This window comes from Osmerus eperlanus, chromosome 9 (genome assembly GCF_963692335.1).
Source record: "Osmerus eperlanus chromosome 9, fOsmEpe2.1, whole genome shotgun sequence".
NCBI lineage: Eukaryota > Metazoa > Chordata > Actinopteri > Osmeriformes > Osmeridae > Osmerus > Osmerus eperlanus.
The window spans coordinates 18,167,605-18,185,134 of record NC_085026.1 but is presented as its reverse complement, the minus strand read 5'-3'; the positions used below and the strand labels follow the sequence as shown (position 1 = coordinate 18,185,134).

The following is a 17,530-nucleotide window of genomic DNA, read 5'->3' as shown; positions in this document are numbered from 1 at the left end:
TTTTTGTCTTGAGTACTTAAAGCGGACCATGGAGAACTGGGGTGTGATGCAGCACAAATAAATGGGACAAGCAATCAGCGGTTTAATAAAACCAGGAAGTGCAGTTTTTGTAGTCTCACCAGCAGATGGCAGCAGACAATATGTTCTGACAGCAGACAGGCCTCCAGGCAGTGGTTCCCATCACCTGGTGTAGTCATCACATTTACTTGGCTCTCCTCCCTGATGACTTTCTCCTGGGTCATGTGTTATGCTTTGTAAGTAATTGTTCCTCGTGGTGGAAGTCCCCATCAGAGCCGGTGGTTCTGGTCGTATCTCTTGGTAATACTTATTTGGTCGAGTTGTTTCCCGGAATCAGTTGGGTGTTGGCTGGTCGGCTGGTTCTAGATCTGTCTGCTCTGCAGGGACCGCTGCTGTTGCTGTCTAGGGAGTCAGGTGGCTGAGCGGTTAGGGAATCGGACTAGTAATCAGAAGGTTGCAGGTTCGATTCCCGGCCATGTAAATTGACGTTGTGTCCTTGGGCAAGGCGCTTCACCCTACTTGCCTCGGGGAGGGAATGTCCCTGTACTTACTGTAAGTCGCTCTGGATAAGAGCGTCTGCTAAATGACAATGTAAATGTAAATGTCTGAGGGCAACACGGGAGGCCTGGCCGAGGGCAACACGGGAGGCCTGGCCGAGGGCAACACGGGAGGCCTGGCCGAGGGCAACACGGGAGGCCTGGCCGAGGGCAACACGGGAGGCCTGGCCGAGGGCAACACGGGAGGCCTGGCCGAGGGCAACACGGGAGGCCTGGCCGAGGCCCTTTCTGGGTGAACAGACAGCTGAGGGGCAGCAGGGCGTCTAGGAGTCTGAGCGCGCTGGATAATGTGAAGTTCTCAGTAACAACATGTAACTGTAAACACTTGACGTTCTGCGCTGTTTGTAGGACCTCAGAGTAGTTTAGACAGTTGTCATCTCCTTGCTATCTCTATGGTACACATTAGTGTGGGCGTGAGGTACCGCATGCCTGTCTGTCAACTGAAACATTTACTCGAAATATTCATTGTTAACGTGTTACGGGGGGGGTACCAAAGCTGCAGGTCCTCCCTCCCAACTGATGTGGGTTAACGCATTCTTAAAATGGGAGCATGCAGCTGTCTGAGGCTCCAACACATCCCCCACCACTGCTAGTGTTAGGAGAAAGGTCAGGGTCTGCCTTCATGGGCTGGTCCTCCTCCTCGCCCCCTCCTCTCCCAGGACATGGATGAGTCCGTATGAGGAGTGGGGCCACAGGGCTGCCTCCAGACCAGACCAACGGCAGCAGGGGGGGGGGGGGTGTGTGGCTTTGTCTTCACCCATTCTTTTGGAGACCAGCTGTGGCCGGTGTGCGAGTGCCGAGCCCAGTGATGCCGCTGCTATAAATATGCGTCAACGAGTGTGAGTAAGTGACAGCTGTGCAGTGGACCAAGGACATGCCGTCTTGGCACCCCTGTGACGGATGACTCCATACATGGCTACTCTAGCATGGACACACGTTGAGCGAGATTCATACAGATTTGATTCCCGGCCCTCACACAGGGCATTACTGTTACGACTTGAAGACTCCACAGTCACGTCGTACGGTGAAAAACAGCAGAATGAGATCTGGAAAAGTTAATTGATTTAACCAGTTCTATACACTGAGCGGTCATATCATCTATTTGTAAACAAATGCAGCTGGTTAGTCACTGTTTCTCTGGGAAATATGACTGACTGAAAAGATGTCCGTCCTACAAGATCAGTAAGATCAGGCTTTATAAAAGACTGTGGTTGTTGTGCCAAACACTTTCTGTGTGTGTGTGAGAGAGAGAGAGACATAGAGAGAGACACAGAGAGAGAGAGAGCGTAAATGTGTGCGTTTGTGTGCCCTTTTCAAGTGTGACCACCTGTCTTTTGTTGAAGAAAGAAATAAATAAACACAGGCCACGCCAGCTGTCCCCGACAGTCTGTCCTCTCAGAGGTCAAGGTCTCCCACCGCTGGTCCTGAGAGCTGGACACAACTTCCCTCTCAACTTCCCCCAAGTCTCTGCAAACTGGGGGATGAATACATTCAGAAAAGGAGCACGAACGATCGAGGCTTAAGATCCTGGCAGGAATGTTGCTCCATCCTTCCACCACAACCCCCCCCCCCTCTAAGCCCCGTCACATGGTCCCTGCAGAGCACCTGCAGGTTTCTGCTCATAATCATAATAAACCCACACATGATGATCCCAGCATGCAGATGTGCCATGCCCTGGAGGCTGGGCTGGAGGCTGCCCTGGAGGCTGGGCTGGAGGCTGGGCTGGAGGCTGGGCTGGAGGCTGCCCTGGAGGCTGCCCTGGAGGCTGCCCTGGAGGCTGGGCTGGAGGCTGCCCTGGAGGCTGGGCTGGAGGCTGCCCTGGAGGCTGCCCTGGAGGCTGGGCTGGAGGCTGCCCTGGAGGCTGGGCTGGAGGCTGCCCTGGAGGCTGCCCTGGAGGCTGGGCTGGAGCAGAGAGGTCAGGGCCTGAGGATGGGACCCTTATTTACAGGGAGCTGGTCAGGCTTGTTTCTCCAGCCTGTTTCTGAGTGATCTAGGAGGACATTGTTGTCTTTGTGCTGTGCATGGATGCCCAGCGCCGCTGTGTCGTGTGTTTGTGCAGAAAGTAAATGCTGAGGAGTCGGGGTCAGACAATAGAGCTGAGCTACTACCCAGACCCACAATAGAGGGGTCGGAAGAGGCGGCGGGGGGGTGGGGCCCGGGTAAGGGCTGGGTGGATGCAGCAGGCCCAGTGTGTGTGGTTCCCAGAAGGCCGTGCTGTGGGTGGGGGAGGGTGGTGGGAACCGTCAGTACATACGTACGTAGCACGGCAGCTGGATTTCCTTCCATGTGCTGCAGGGGAACCTCTCCAAAGAGAAGAACCACTGAACTGTGTTGGGGTTCCTCAATTAGACATGCATTCTTTTGTTTGCTTGTTTACTGCCTGTGTAAATGAATCAGAATTTGGGAATACACCTTCAATTTAAGATACCAAACATTCTGTATCTTATCTCTGGCATTTTGCTGCACTCTCTGGGCATTGGCAGCACTTCTGGACTAAAACAAGTCATCTCTGCACATCCTGTCCTTGGGAACAACTTCACTTAGAATGGGATAAGGAATCTGTTAGACCCACAGTATTATCCCATGCTGTTGTCTGTATACAGTTCTGTTTCACCCACACACTGGCTGCAGCGAGATCTCTGACAACAAATATTCTCCTTGAACGCTAAAAGGTCATCAATACAGAGAATAGAATAAAGTGTTTTGAGGGTTCATGTTTTCAACAAAGTCATGGCAAAAGTTGTCGCTATTCAATTCAGGATTTCTTTCTCCTGGAAGACTGAACACGATGTTGTATTGAGGAAGTATCGTTAAGATTGTAATGGAAGGAACAATAAGGAAAAAAATCCACACAGCTGCAGAAAAGTGTTCTGTTTAATCTAAGCATAATCTTTATAAACCTAAACCAAGATTGTCACATCTCCACGGCACACACAAGCACTCTGAAAGAGCAAACAAAAATAATGCACAAACAATTACGGATCAAAAGTAAATTGCCTCAAGATCTAAGCAATGTCAGTTCTGCATGAGATTGTCCCCTAATCTATAAACCACTAACACTGAAGCAATTGATTACTATAAAATATACCTTTCTTATTAAAAAATTATATTAAATTCTAATGGCACTTCTACAAATTCTATTAAAAAGATTTCCAATGACATTTAGTAGCATCTTTCATTTTTTACAAATCAAAATTGTGAGACAGTCAAATGTTGCACAAGAAACAGTTCAATAAATATTTCTCATGATTATACACAATTTCACAGTCTTAACCTGCAAAGGACAAAATTCCAGTATTAATGTAACCTTATATTCAGTTTTAGACTTTACAATCCTACAGCAATTAGGAAAACATAGCCCCACAATTGTCATACATTTCATGATTAAAATCTCAGCATTTCACATTCAACTTGACATAATCTATGAAACATACTTTAATTCCTACAAATGGACTGCACTCACTGTACAGCAGGACAAAACCTTCGTCTTGAGTTCAACATGACTGAACTCCACATATAAACAGAAAATAAACAGCTTCAAATGTATCCATCAGTAGCAAAACTCAAACCTAATCGTGATCAACAGCAGCAAAAATTAATGGGCTTCACCATTCTTAGTTATTGACTTTTGAAGATTGCATTTTCATTTAATAGAAAATAGAAAACATACGGTTTCCTTAATCTTATCACTGGGTTACTGTTTGAATGGACCCAACTTTACTACATCAAACTCTGGTTAATTGACGGTGTACAAAATAGGGCAACTCCAGGTGCTACACTTGTCATTGTGTCTACAAGGCACATGGTGAGGACCGTGGAGGTATGAATTACTGAAAAACTAACAGAAGATTCTTCAAATCTTAAATCAAGTTTTACACGCCTATACAGCTGCAAGTGTACATCAGTAATTCAATGACCAATAAACTGCATTGTGTAAGAAACCTCTTTCCCAAAGTGAGACAACCCTTCCCCTACATTCCTGTGTGTTCTGATCACACATCAACACTACACAACACCTATATATGAAAAAACATACACAATCATGATGAAATACTGTTACTATTTAATGTTATACAGGAGATGATTCTGAGTTCTATATCCACTAAAAGTTGTAAGGGCAAAGCGGGTTCCTCCCTCTTCTATACAGTTTATAAAACGTGTTTTGAAATCTGGCAAGAAGATCTGACAATTGAGGCAATAAACTAACAAATAAGAGATTATTTTGATAAATGTGCAATGAGATCCCCGTGTTGCATTCTCTACACACAGGTCAGCGAAGCACATCCACTACATGCCGAGAGTAGAGATGTCCTCTGATGCTTCCAGCACCTGTTTAAAGTCTCCCAGGTCTCCACTGTGCTAAATACATTTCTCGCATCTTGCACAGAGGGACTTGCAGTGCCTGGTTCCCTCCACATCCAGAAGCAGGGATGCACAATGATCCCTTGAGGACTACCTGGTACGGCGGAACAATGCAGGGATTGTGTGACTTGTATCGGTAGGCTATACCTGACCAATGTACTTGTGCTTGAGTACAAACGGCTGCCCTCCTGGAACAGGGGTCATGAGGCGTTCTGATACGCTGAGATACAGGAGCCAACAGGAGAAGAAACTGAACTCTCCACGGAAGACGGGACTCTGACCGAGGAGCCTGATGCTTCAGTAAGACACCTAGCATCGCCAACTCCACTTGTTCTTCTACTACAGCGAAACAAGTCTGATAAATAGAATATATATTTACATTAAATATACAAATCGTAAGAAATAGCAGCCTAGACAATGTCAGTGTTGAAACTAAATGCTTAAAACAAGTGCTTTTCTATGTTGTATGAGACAAACCTTGAATACTCAATTTAAGAGTTTTGTGTAAGATACAGTAAAGGCCTGATCTGTTACAGTAATTGGATCAGGAAACAGGAAACAGCCCCAAAACCAGTGAACGAGTACCAACAAGAAAGGCCAAGTCTTCAAGCTTATAGAAATGAGCTAAACTTGACTGATCACACCTAAAGTAAACCCTGAACCAAGTAAAACTAATAAATAATTCAGATCAAGTCTTCTCAGGACAGATTCAGTGAATATCTTAGACTGTTAGTGCTAGTCCCATTGTAAGAATCCATTTAGCATCGAAGTGAACCAAACATCCACAAAGACAAACTATTTCACTGTTCTAAAACAAGAGGGGGCTGAAACAGATTCCTTTTAGATAAGTACTATCAAAGGCTTCACTCCAAACTTCAGTAGTATCTAACACACAAACAGAATAAACAAAATATAGGATAACACAAACCTGACGGCCAAAGCAGTAGAAACAAATGTTGCATTTTAGGAGGAAGAATTCTGATGAACGTACAGTACAGGCAGCTGACTCCCAGTGTAGCTGTGTAGTCTCAACCCTCCCTCTTCAACTTCTCTTTCCTTTAGCATAACTTTCCCAATTTACACTTTCTTTTCTAGCGCCGCAGTACCAGGAAGTGCTCAGATAACTTCTACTTTTACAGGAAGATAATCAACTACGTGGCAAAAATTGACATAAATACAGATATTACAGTTATTACATTCTTGAATGACTTGGTATTCTACAACTAACAGATACCACCAAGACCAGAGCTACCAAATAATTTCCTTGTATTTGTGCACAGTCCAAAAAAAGGTGATCTTCTTTAGGGTCCTGACAGGTAGCACAGTGGGAGGTCCTGTACTGGTGCCTCCGGAGTGTGAAGCAGTAGAAGTAGGCACCAGTGTTACAGGAATTAGCTGCATTCTTTCAACATTCTCCTTATCTTCAGATCAAGGGCGAGAGGACCATACAATACACTACAGGTGTTCACACAGCTTGATAGAGAGGTTGTTTTTAACATTGGAGTGCCATCGCAGCAAAGTATATTATTTTTATCAAACTGAAGATGAAATAACCTGTTGGGTGGCCATCATCTCTAAGGAACATAAAACTGTGGCCCGATTTCCTTAAAAAAAAAGAAAGAAAACTGTCTACAGACAAACCCAAACTTCCAGTAGTCAAACTTTATGTATTTTGCTGCCTTGGGATATTTAGGTTGTTAACCATAGCTAATCAACCATCAACTAATAAATATATAATGTTTCTGTTTTAAAATAAAATATTGCTTTTCTCGGACGGTTCTGTCTTCCCAACGACTGGATCCTCAAAGGACTGTTACAGTCCTTCAGCTTTCACTCACTCGCCCTCGAAATATGGATGTAAAATGTTGTTCTTTCATCAGTGTGGAGTGTTTTCTTCATCAATCTAAATACATGTCTGCTACCTAGACAGAAATGAACAAGTGCATCTGATCCTCCTTCACTGTGTATCCAACTAAAGTAGAAAAGCACTCAGTCTCCCTGCTCTCCGACCAGGGTCCAGCTGGATCAAACTGAACTGGAAATCATGTAGTGAACAATCCAAGTCGCTGTCTAATTATGATTTCAGAAATGCCACATAGGTTAGAATTCCAGAATGATATGTGTTGTACTATTTGTATATGTATGTGTCCAGCTGAGAACCGGTGTGCTCTAGTCATAGTGAGTAAAGGACAGGAGGGTTTCCTGTCAGGCCCCGGGGGAAGCGGGCGTTTATCCTATGGCGAGAGTCTTGACCAGGCCACAGTGGAACTTGCGGATGTGGCGGTACAGGTCTCCTGACTGCGTGAAGCGCCTCTCGCACCACTTACAGGCGTGGGGCTTCTCTCGCGTGTGCACCACGGCGTGGCGGCTCAGGTTGTGGGAGTACTGGAAGCTCTTCCCGCACTGGCCGCAGGTGTAGGGCTTCTCGCCAGAGTGCGTGCGCTCGTGGCGCTTCAGCGTGTACATGCAGGAGAAGGTCTTCCCACACTGGGAGCAGGTCGGCACAGAGCCGTCCGGCGACAGCTTGGAGCGCGCCCCGTCCTTCTCACGGAAGTGAGAGCTGAGGTGGAGCTGCAGCACGTGGGGGCTGGGGAACACTTTGCTGCAGAGGGGGCACACGCACACCTGTTGCCCCGGGGGCAGGAGCACCCCGCTGGACGTGGAGATGTCTGAGGAGGCCAGGTCGTCTTCCTCCTCCTCCTCGCTGTCCCCCAGCAGCCGGCCCCTCCTCTCCTCCACCTCCCTGCCGGCCTCCCTTCCCCCGCAGCCCTCCCCCTCCTCCCCCATCAGGTCCTCCTCCCGGGAGAGCAGAGCGGTCGCCGTGCCGTTGTTGCCGGGGAAGAGGGCAGCGAACCCTGTCACCGCTGAGCTCCTGGCACTATTCCCAAAGCGCAGGCTCTCTGGGCTCACCGGCTCACTGTCCTCCTGCTCTGACAGCAAGTCGTGTTCGTCTTTAACAAGTGGCTCCGTGCCCTGCTGCTGGTTGTCGAGGGCCAGCTGTCCCGAGACGTAGGAAGGGTGGAAGGCATCTCTGCTACACAGAGGCTTGAAAGACAAATCCAGTGCGCAGTCCATGTCATCTGAAGCCCTGGACCTCAGGGACAGCGATACCGTGGAACTACTGACATCAGCTTTTGTTTTTCCAGCTGTTTGGACGCAGGGCTCGGCCTCTGCTGACACATAATTGACACCTACAAGGTCCGGGGACCTGCCAGGGTGACCGTTCGCCTTCTGCCTGCTCTGCACGGCCCTGTCACAGCCTGTGACAGCCAGCCTGACGTCGCTGTTGTCCATGTCAAGCTCCTCTGCCGGGGGGGGTCTCCGGGGGGCCCTGGCCTGCCGGGGGGGCAACAGCTTGCTGTGCAGCTCATCGTCGGAGGAATTCTCCCTGTCCAGGCAGCTGAGCTCTGCCCCCTCGCCTGCCTTGTCCTCCAGACAGCACACTTCCTTATCTTTTAGCTTCCCTTTACACACCTTCACTATATCATACATGTGGAGGTAGCTAGCGGCTGCCAGGACATCCTCCGCTGGCAGGGTACTGAAGTCCAGCTTCCCCTCATACATAAACTCAAGGAGCAGGCTGAAAGCAGGGGCTGTCACAATGTCACTGTTCAGATGCACAACGTCCCTTTTGTCTAGCTGGTCCCTGTAGAAGAGATGGAAGTACATGCTACATGAGGCCAGCACGGCTCTGTGCGCTTTGAATCGCGCCTCCCCGACGAGAACAGTGCAGTCACACAGGAAACCTTGGTGACGCTGCTGACTCAGACACTGCAGCAACTGGCGGCTATGGTCTGGGAACTCCATTCTTCCTTCATAACCTGATGAAAAACAGGAAAAACTGGATAGTGAATAAACGAAATGCGGCCATTTAGAGGTCGCCTTGAGAGTTGGCAACGCGTATGGCGTTCGAGTCAACTACAAACAAAAGTAACCAACGCACTGAAAAGAGAGCAAAAATTATAAATACTACTGTACACAAACAGACTTAAGTGGGGCAACAATTTAAAACCAATGAAATCAATACAACTGTACATAGTAGAACGTGTGTGAGCCTTCACCGCAAAATATATTTTATGTTCTACAAGATTAAACCATGTCAATGTAAAGGTAAGATCAAAAAAGTAGCCTATATTTTCACCACGCAATTTTATTTTTCTAATAATCTATATTGTCGAAAATAACTGCGCCCGTATTATAATGTAATACAATACCTTGCGCTTCAGCTATCAAAAAGTCTTCTTAATTGAGCATTACTTTTTTGCGCTTCCCACCGGAACGTGAAACCAACGGGCAGACCGAGTACAAACAGTCGTACGCACGTTTCCACGAACAAAAAAAACCCGGTTGCTCTTCGGCTGTTCGTGTTTACTGAACAATCATTTGATACCGAGCACGCAAACATAGAGAAGTGCAAAACGCAGGCATTTGGATAGTTGTACTAGCCCACCGGGCAAGGTTAAGAAATAAGCCAAGGGAGAGAGTAAACTGGTGCTCTGTTTGCTAATTACACTGCAAGCTGTGGAGTCAGCTGCTCTGACATCACCGCAATGGAAACGCTACCTCCAGCTGTGCTCCTCTTTACGCCATATGTTACTCTGAATCCAGATACGTACAAAAGAGTCCCAACTTATTTCAGACATGCACAAAATCTACAAAACAGGCATGTGGACCACTATACAAACTTGTTCGTAGTTTTACCCAGACCTAACCAGAAGCCCAACATCAGGCGATAATAACTTTTTTTAAAGCGTCGTGGCCTTTTTTACGCACCGGTCACATACGCTCCCGGATTACGAGTTTTGTTGTAAATATTGTAAGTTACTAAAATAGTATAATGTCACATAAAAATCAAGCTAGGATGCCCTCAATAACTTTCCTTTTTGTACAACCCCTGTTACTATATCCTATATCTGAATCACGCGCACTTGTGTTCCGTTTTAATCGAAAGAAAAACTATGATCGTTAGGCTACGCGGAGCGTAGACGCAGTATAAGAGCTTCATGTCCGTGAGCAAATGCATTGCTGTGAGCCTTTTAACAGCAGAGGAACTCGGCAACTGTCGCTGACCAAGCCAACTACGGTAAACGAAGGAAGCGCTATAGGGCATAACTTTCGGTTCCAACATTTCCTTGTCCAGAACATTATACTCACAGATAAATGCACACCGTCGTTGTATTTCCTAATTGTTCCCACGTCCTCTCATGATGTGCGGCCAGATGTTCGCTTCTCCTGTCGTTTCTTAGGCTTCAGTTCGACCCTGGCAGGAGAGCAGCTCTCAGCGCTGTGTGTCAAGCAGGTTGATAATGGACCAGTCTCGCGATAGCGCCGACCACAATAAGTTCTGTATTACTGCATGAACTCACACAGTGGCAGCAAGTTGCAGAGTTCCTTTCCCGATAAGTGTTTTTCGCAGTTAATAAACAATCGGAAATCGATAAGTAAACTAAAATATGTGTGTTTGTCATTTATAGGTAAATAACACATCGCCGGCGCTTGTGAGGCACAACCTGTCTTTTGATTCATATATTTGATGTTTCACTGAGAAAAAAAATTAGCCTTCTTGACATTTCAAAACATTAGTTTTCTCAAATATTACAAGTCTTTAATACTACGAGAAAAGTACATCCATTATGAACTACGTCTTGGCAGGTGCAAAGCACAAGTGATCGGATGTAATGCATTATTTGTATAAACAGGAAAAAGAATTTGGGCACACCAGTGTGTGTAGGGGGGTGGGGTGTGTGTGTGGGGGAATAGAGAACTTATAAAGGACTGTGTTCTCTAATCCTGCTCCGCGGTGGAATTCCCTGGCAGCGCACCATCCAGGGCTATTGTTTCCTCCCCGCACATCACACCCTCTGGCTGTTTGTGCGGATTGTTTCAACTGTCTCTGTGGAATGATACAGTCTCTGGGAACCGGGGGTCAGTCAGTAAATTCACAAGAAAACACCCCCAAAAATACAAATTAAAGGTTGAATTAAAGATTTAGGCAAACTATTCCAACAGCTGAGAATGCAATCATATGATTGTCACAATCGTTTTGATAAAGATTGGCTCAATTTTTGTAGTAGAAAAGAGTGTTTTTGTATTTGTGTTCTAGCTGTGAGAGCACGGTGAAGACAGGAGCTGGGAAGCTGCAGCTGCTCCCCTCCTGCCCCTCCCTCCTGCCCCTCCCTCCCCCCCTCCTGCCCCTCCCTCCCCCCTCCCTCCACACCACCCCAACTGCCTGGGTCACCTTTGCCCTGTGTTCCAGCTGTCGTGTGTTTTGAAAGGGCCATTTGCGGCTCCTCTCTGCCCCCTGACACAGAGGGGAGAGCACTGTGAGGGGGGGGGCAGGGGGGACACTGTGAGGGGGGGGGCAGGGGGGACACTGTGAGGGGGGGGGCAGGGGGGGCACACTGGCTGGATGTTTCATTCTGTTTTTAGTCTTCTGTTCCTCCATCGCTGAGGAAGGTCTCTCCCTCCGAGCCAGCTCTGCTTCTTCACACTGTGGAAAGAAATAAGATCTATGATGTGAGTAAAATGAACAACTGTGACAGGTGAAGCCATGATCAACAAAACCCCAGACACACAATGACATCATGTTATGATACGATGACAATGACGATGAAAATTCAGAATGTTGCCATGGAGTATTTATGTATTTAGCACACAGGGTCTATGCAAGGCCCAGCTCTGTGGATGAGAACAGGAGAAGTGGTCCCTGTGTTGTCCTGCCTGGCAGCCACGGAGCCCGGGGGAGCAGCACTGGGGGCTTTCGGGGACCAGACAAAGCAGTGGTTGTGCCTCCAAACAGCATGGTGAAGTTTCTCACACAGAGAGAGAGAGGGGGGGGGGGGGGGAGAATTAGGGGGGAGGGGGTGGGGTGAGGGAGGGAGGGAGAATGAGGGGGGTGGGGGGTGGGGTGAGAGAACACTTCCTGGAGTTTCATTCTTCCTCTCTCTGCAATCATCAATGGCATTTTCCCACCCTCTCCCCCCTCCCCTCTCCCCCCTCTCCTATCCCCCCTCCTCTCTGACAAAAGGGCTCCGAATTCCTCTGCAGCCTGACGGCATGCCGCCCAGCCAGAGGGCCACATCTCTCAGGCCTCTGGACCAATGGGATCCCTGGAGACTGCTCAACACTGGCCCGTGTGTTTACGTGTGTTTAAAAAGAAGCGCTAATGTGAGGAAGAACAACATGTTTGTCCTTTTTTTGTCTTGTGCTTTCAGTGTTCCTTCGCTGTATTAGTGAAGCCGAATTTTGCTGCTGGCCTGGTAGTCCTAACAAAGCTATAGTGACAATGAATCCTAACTCTCAATTATATCCGTTATTGTAGCACTTAATAATGAAACCCCAGCCAGTAGAGATGCGACGCATCGTTCTGAAGGCGTGATGGTTGTCTTGTCCAGAGGTTAGTCAGACGCCTTTGATATCACGGGCCTCGTCCCAAACTGAACCGATAGACGGGCCTCGTCCCAAACTGAACCGATAGACGGGCCTCGTCCCAAACTGAACCGATAGACGGGCCTCGTCCCAAACTGAACCGATAGACAGGCCTCGTCCAAAACTGAACAGAGATGGCAGCAACACACCGGGGGATGGAGTGGTCGCAAGGAGGAGAGATCAGACGAAGAAGGCTGTGGCCGGCCCTGTTTGTGGAACAGGAACTGCGCTCCTATGGCCCTAAAGAGAAGCTGGTTTACTGTAAGAGTGACAATGAGAGGAAGTGTCAGAGAAACAGAGTGGGCAAGCAAGAGGAGGCGTCCATAAATGTTTCACCAAGAGCAGACATTGGCAGAAACCTCATCCTCCATCTTCAACTGTTGTTTCTCAATAATTACCCAACTCGTTACCAAACTGCTCAGGATAATGTTGAGGCGGTGCAGCTTCATAGTGAAGATAGTATCGTAGGCCAGAAATGTAAGAAGTTTTCCTCTGGATTAAACTTGACAAGTTTTAGAGAGAAGAGTATTGAAGTATTGAGTATATCCCAGAAGGGAAACTGCACTGTGACATTAAATACATTGTATGTAGGGCATACAAGATACAGAATATACTGGTAGCCTTTAGATTTACTATTATTAAGTGCAAAGAGCAAACATTTCTCAGTACATAAAGGACCTGTTAGAAAATGTTCAAGCAAACCCTTGACTAGGAACTCACATAAAAACGTGGACTCCAAAGTCCAAAGTTCCATGTTCCACGAGAGTTTCACAGTTACTACATTTTACGACTTCCTTTTTAAAATAACAACACTGTCGTAACCGAGTGTGTGTCGAAGGAGTGACACTGGAAACCGATCGATATCATTTTCTCATTCAACTAGGGTGGATGAGATCAGAACTTGTTGTCCTACGTTTACGCAGAGACCCTACGGCGCTAGGACCACGGACCGGACTGTGCCACAGGAGCCTTGCAGACAGACGCTGGGAGGTGTAGTGGGAGAAAGGCAACACAAGCGGAGTAGATGCGAACACTTTTTTCAGGTTATTAACGGACTTATCATCAAGACAAATCACCGACAGAGCACCTTAAAATGGAACGGACACACTGTTGAAAACCTTTTCAGGTAAATGCTTGTGTTTTCCGTCTCGTGTTGTGCCTGTATGAGTGAGCGAGCCCACAGCAGAAGGTCCCATTGTATTACAAACGATGCGGTTATTTTCAACCAAGCTGCCTAGGCCCCGTGTCCTATATAAATAGCTAAATGCAACCCCAAATTAAGTGCGTTCTTGACTTTTATAGACTTCCGGGTACAAACTGAAGGAGATAGTAAGTGTAAGGGAACTTTTGACGCAATTGACTATAACTTGTTTGTAAGATTTGTTTATTTATGGAGCTGCTGTCTGCAAAGAAAAGAGCATTAAACATGCAGGAGAGATTAGGAATTATGTTTCGGTGTTTCTCAGAGTGAGTGAATCCCTCGTCAGATATGCTAAGAATCGAGGATGACTAAGAATACGGGAAGGAAAAAACTTTATATCCTAGTGGTCAAGAGCGCAACTTGTCAATGTGTCACTTTAGGTAACGTTGTCAGTAACAGTGCATTGATGTTTATTATCAGTCGTCAGTAACACTGGCATGGAATGATCAGTGACCATGCCAGCCAGCTTGAGTTGATGTCATTCAGAAGTGCAGCCTCGTTGGGACTTGATGCAACTATGTGTCACTAACTGTCTTGTCTAACTGATTGTCTGACTTCTCTAAACAGTGTATCTCACCTTCACCTGAATGTGGTGCAAGGTTGTTTCCAGGTGATACATTTCCTTCACAGCTAATCCTTATCATCCTTAATCCCATATTTATACGAAATACATATGTGAAACTTTTATGAATTCCATTCACGATAACAATTTAATGTTGTATTACAATCTCTAGAATCCTCTCTATTGCAGGGCTCTGTGGTAGAAACCAACCATGTGCAAGGTGTGCATGCTCATCTGAAGGCATGTTTCACTGTTAAGTCCTGAGACTGTCCACTGCTTGGGTTGCTATGCCAATAACTGTCACTGCTGCTTGGAAGATCCCTGCCTCTCATCCTCCCTCCCTCTCATCCTCCCTCTCATCCTCCTGGTCTGGAAGCGATCAATCATACAGTACTGGACCTGGGGTGTGGTTGCTGGCTATGCCTGGGTAGTGGGCTAGTGTCATCGCCCTGTACGTACAACACCTTCCACAGAACAACAACAACATAACAACAACATGCCTACTCTGTCTCCTATTGGACTCAGGCCCAATTTGAACGAACAAAACCGACAGGAGGAAGTGTTTGAGCAGCATCCTCATCATGTTGCTCTGCATGTGATCGTTTAGCCTGCATCTCTGGCTCCGTCTAAAGGTTTCATCCCAGTTTCTTACTTAGTCTAGAATGAAAAGTTCAGACCAGGAGATGGGATAGGGTCATGCAGGAACAAGGTCATGGGTCACACGAGAGACTTCCTCATTCTGACCTGTTTTAAAGATCCCAACCCAGATTAAGCGTCTGTTGTAACTTGGTGACTTGTGTGTTTGGTATGAGGTGTAGCAGGAAGTCACTTATCAAGCAGGAGGACCAGCTGATCTGTCCTCAGAGACCAGCTGATCTGTCCTCAGAGACCAGCTGATCTGTACTCAGACACCAGCTGATCTGTCCTCAGAGACCAACTGATCTGTCCTCAGAGACCAGCTGATCTGTCCTCAGAGACCAGCTGATCTGTCCTCAGAGACCAGCTGATCTGTCCTCAAATACCAGTTGATCTTTCCTCAAAGACCAGCTGATCCTCAGAGCCCACTAATCTGTCCTCAGAGACCAGCTGATCCTCAGAGACCAGCTGATCCTCAGAGACCAGCTGATCTGTCCTCAGAGACCAGCTGATCTGTCCTCAGAGACCAGCTGAGTGGATCAGGCATAGAGGGAGGCAGGGAGAGAGGCAGGGAGTGGATCAGGCATAGAGGGAGGCAGGGAGTGGATCAGGCATAGAGGGAGGCAGGGAGAGTGGCAGGGAGTGGATCAGGCATAGAGGGAGGCAGGGAGAGAGGCAGGGAGTGAGGCAGGGAGAGAGGCAGGGAGAGAGGCAGGGAGAGAGGCAGGGAGTGAGGCAGGGAGTGAGGCAGGGAGTGAGGCAGGGAGTGAGGCAGGGAGAGAGGCAGGGAGAGAGGCAGGGAGTGAGGCAGGGAGGGAGGCGGTGTCCTGAGGCCCTGGACCATGTGACCTGCAGTCAGGGTACTGGGTTCATCCGTACTGTCAGGGCAGGAGGACTGCAGCACCAGCAGCAGGTTGCTCACATGAAACAGCAGAGCTCTGTTATGGCTCCAGAGCTGGAGCTGTGTGTGTGTGTGTGTGTGTGTGTGTGTGTGTGTGTGTGTGTGGAATGTACAGTATCCTAGAGTGTGTGTGTGTGTCCTGGGGTGATGATGATGTAAGTGTGAGAGTAGAGATGTTCTGATGGCCTGGTCACAGATGTCCTATCGGATGTGAGATTTCTTCTCTCAACTAGCAAGCCAGTTCAACAAAACAACCGGTGTAATATTCCTGAATATTATTTCCACACTGAGTACAAATAAACCAGTCTCATACTGCAGACATTCCATCCTAACGATTTGCAATAAACACAAAGGATGTTAAAGACTCCCGGTGAGGGAGGGTTGATAACCCCAAACTCTCCTGGTCTGTCGATATCACAACTACTTCCTGTTGTTGCGCTCCGAAGTCAACCAATGAGATTCCTCTCACGTTGCTGTGGAGGTGTGGCTGTGATGAGACCCTGGAGGAGGAATTGATTCCCTTGTTAACAGCAAGCCTTGATGTGACATTTTCATTAAAAGCTCTGGAATCGATCGCGTTCTGCATACGTTGGATTCAGGAAGGTCTTTTAAGTTAAAGGCTTGAAAATGTCAAGTGACGGTTTTCCATTACAGACAAACTCTACAGTATGATGACAGTGGACTTTCACAGGTCAGACAGCTTGAGGACTTCTAGATGTCCCACACCACCCCGACCACGTCTCTCCAATCTTAGGAAAACCTCCCGTAGATCTCCTGTAGATCTCCTGTAGATCTCCTGTAGATCTCCTGTAGACCTCCTGTAGACCTCCTGTAGATCTCCTGTAGACCTCCTGTAGACCTCCTGTAGATCTCCTGTAGATCTCCTGTAGACCTCCTGTAGATCTCCTGTAGATCTCCTGTAGACCTCCTGTAGATCTCCTGTAGACCTCCTGTAGATCTCCTGTAGATCTCTTATAGAACTCCTGCAGATCTCCTGTAGATCTCCTGCAGACCTCCTGTAGATCTCCTGTAGATCTCTTATAGAACTCCTGTAGATCTCCTGCAGATCTGTAAGTTCCTCTCAGGTTTGGGCACCTGCAGAAACTGGGTTCAAGCTGCATTTCAACACTGTTACCAGAGGTTAACATTCAGACATAAAGATACAATATTTGACCTCATAATTGTATGATTGTCCTTTGCCTCTGGTGCTGACAGGTTCCTGGTGGGAAGGCACCTCCACGCTCCAAGGACAGGCCTCCAGTTCCTGTCCAGGCAGAGAGAGGGACGGCGGGGGCACAGGTGTGAGGCTCTCCCTGACAGAGCCCTGGAGACCCCTCACCATCCTCCAGCATGGCTGATGTGGCGATCGTGAAGGAGGGATGGCTGCATAAAAGGGGTGAGTGGGCTGTTTTGCGTTCCTGATCACTTTGACCCACGAGAATGAAGCACGTGTTCTACCCTGTGCTCTGTTTACACTGTGTTCTACCCTGTGCTCTGTTTACACTGTGTTCTACCCTGTGCTCTGTGTACACTGTGTTCTACCCTGTGCTCTGTTTACACTGTGTTCTACCCTGTGCTCTGTTTACACTGTGTTCTACCCTGTGCTCTGTTTACACTGTGTTCTACCCTGTGCTCTGTGTACACTGCGTCTCATGGCTCAGGGTAGTTATGCCAACTAAGGATTTGTGTCGTAAAAAGAAATTCACAATAATGAGTTAGTAGGATTCTGAGTGAGTTCAGGATGTATAGAGGCTGGAGGCTACAGGCTAGTTTGGGAGGCTGGAGGCTGGTCTGGGAGGCTAGAGGCTTGTCTGGGAGGCTGGTCTGGGAGGCTGGTCTGGGAGGCTAGAGGCTGGTCTGGGAGG

General features: G+C 47.7%; 2 protein-coding genes across 4 annotated transcripts in view; one reads left to right on the top strand and one right to left on the bottom strand.

Annotated features, from left to right (window-relative positions):
- Positions 1-3,431: 3,431 nt before the first annotated feature.
- zbtb42 (zinc finger and BTB domain containing 42) lies at positions 3,432-10,234 on the bottom strand. Of its 3 annotated transcripts, none has more exons than XM_062469978.1 (2): positions 10,092-10,234; positions 3,432-8,758 (listed from the first exon to the last, which is right to left on the bottom strand). In XM_062469978.1, the coding sequence occupies exon 2, from the start codon at positions 8,742-8,744 to the stop codon at positions 7,167-7,169; it is 1,578 nt and encodes a 525-aa protein (XP_062325962.1). In that variant the 5' UTR covers positions 8,745-8,758; positions 10,092-10,234; the 3' UTR covers positions 3,432-7,166. The 3 variants fall into 3 exon arrangements, with proteins under 3 accessions (XP_062325962.1, XP_062325964.1, XP_062325963.1); XM_062469980.1 differs by having other exon boundaries at positions 3,432-8,583; positions 10,092-10,233; XM_062469979.1 differs by lacking the exon at positions 10,092-10,234 and adding an exon at positions 9,152-9,992.
- Positions 10,235-13,290: 3,056 nt separating this feature from the next.
- The window catches only part of akt1 (v-akt murine thymoma viral oncogene homolog 1), a 33,096-nt gene continuing 28,856 nt past the window's right edge, over positions 13,291-17,530 (top strand). The window contains exons 1-2 of the mRNA XM_062469585.1: positions 13,291-13,491; positions 16,881-17,061. Coding sequence (XP_062325569.1) covers positions 17,016-17,061 — 46 coding nt within the window. The 5' untranslated portion in view covers positions 13,291-13,491; positions 16,881-17,015. The remainder of the gene's footprint in view (positions 13,492-16,880; positions 17,062-17,530) is intronic.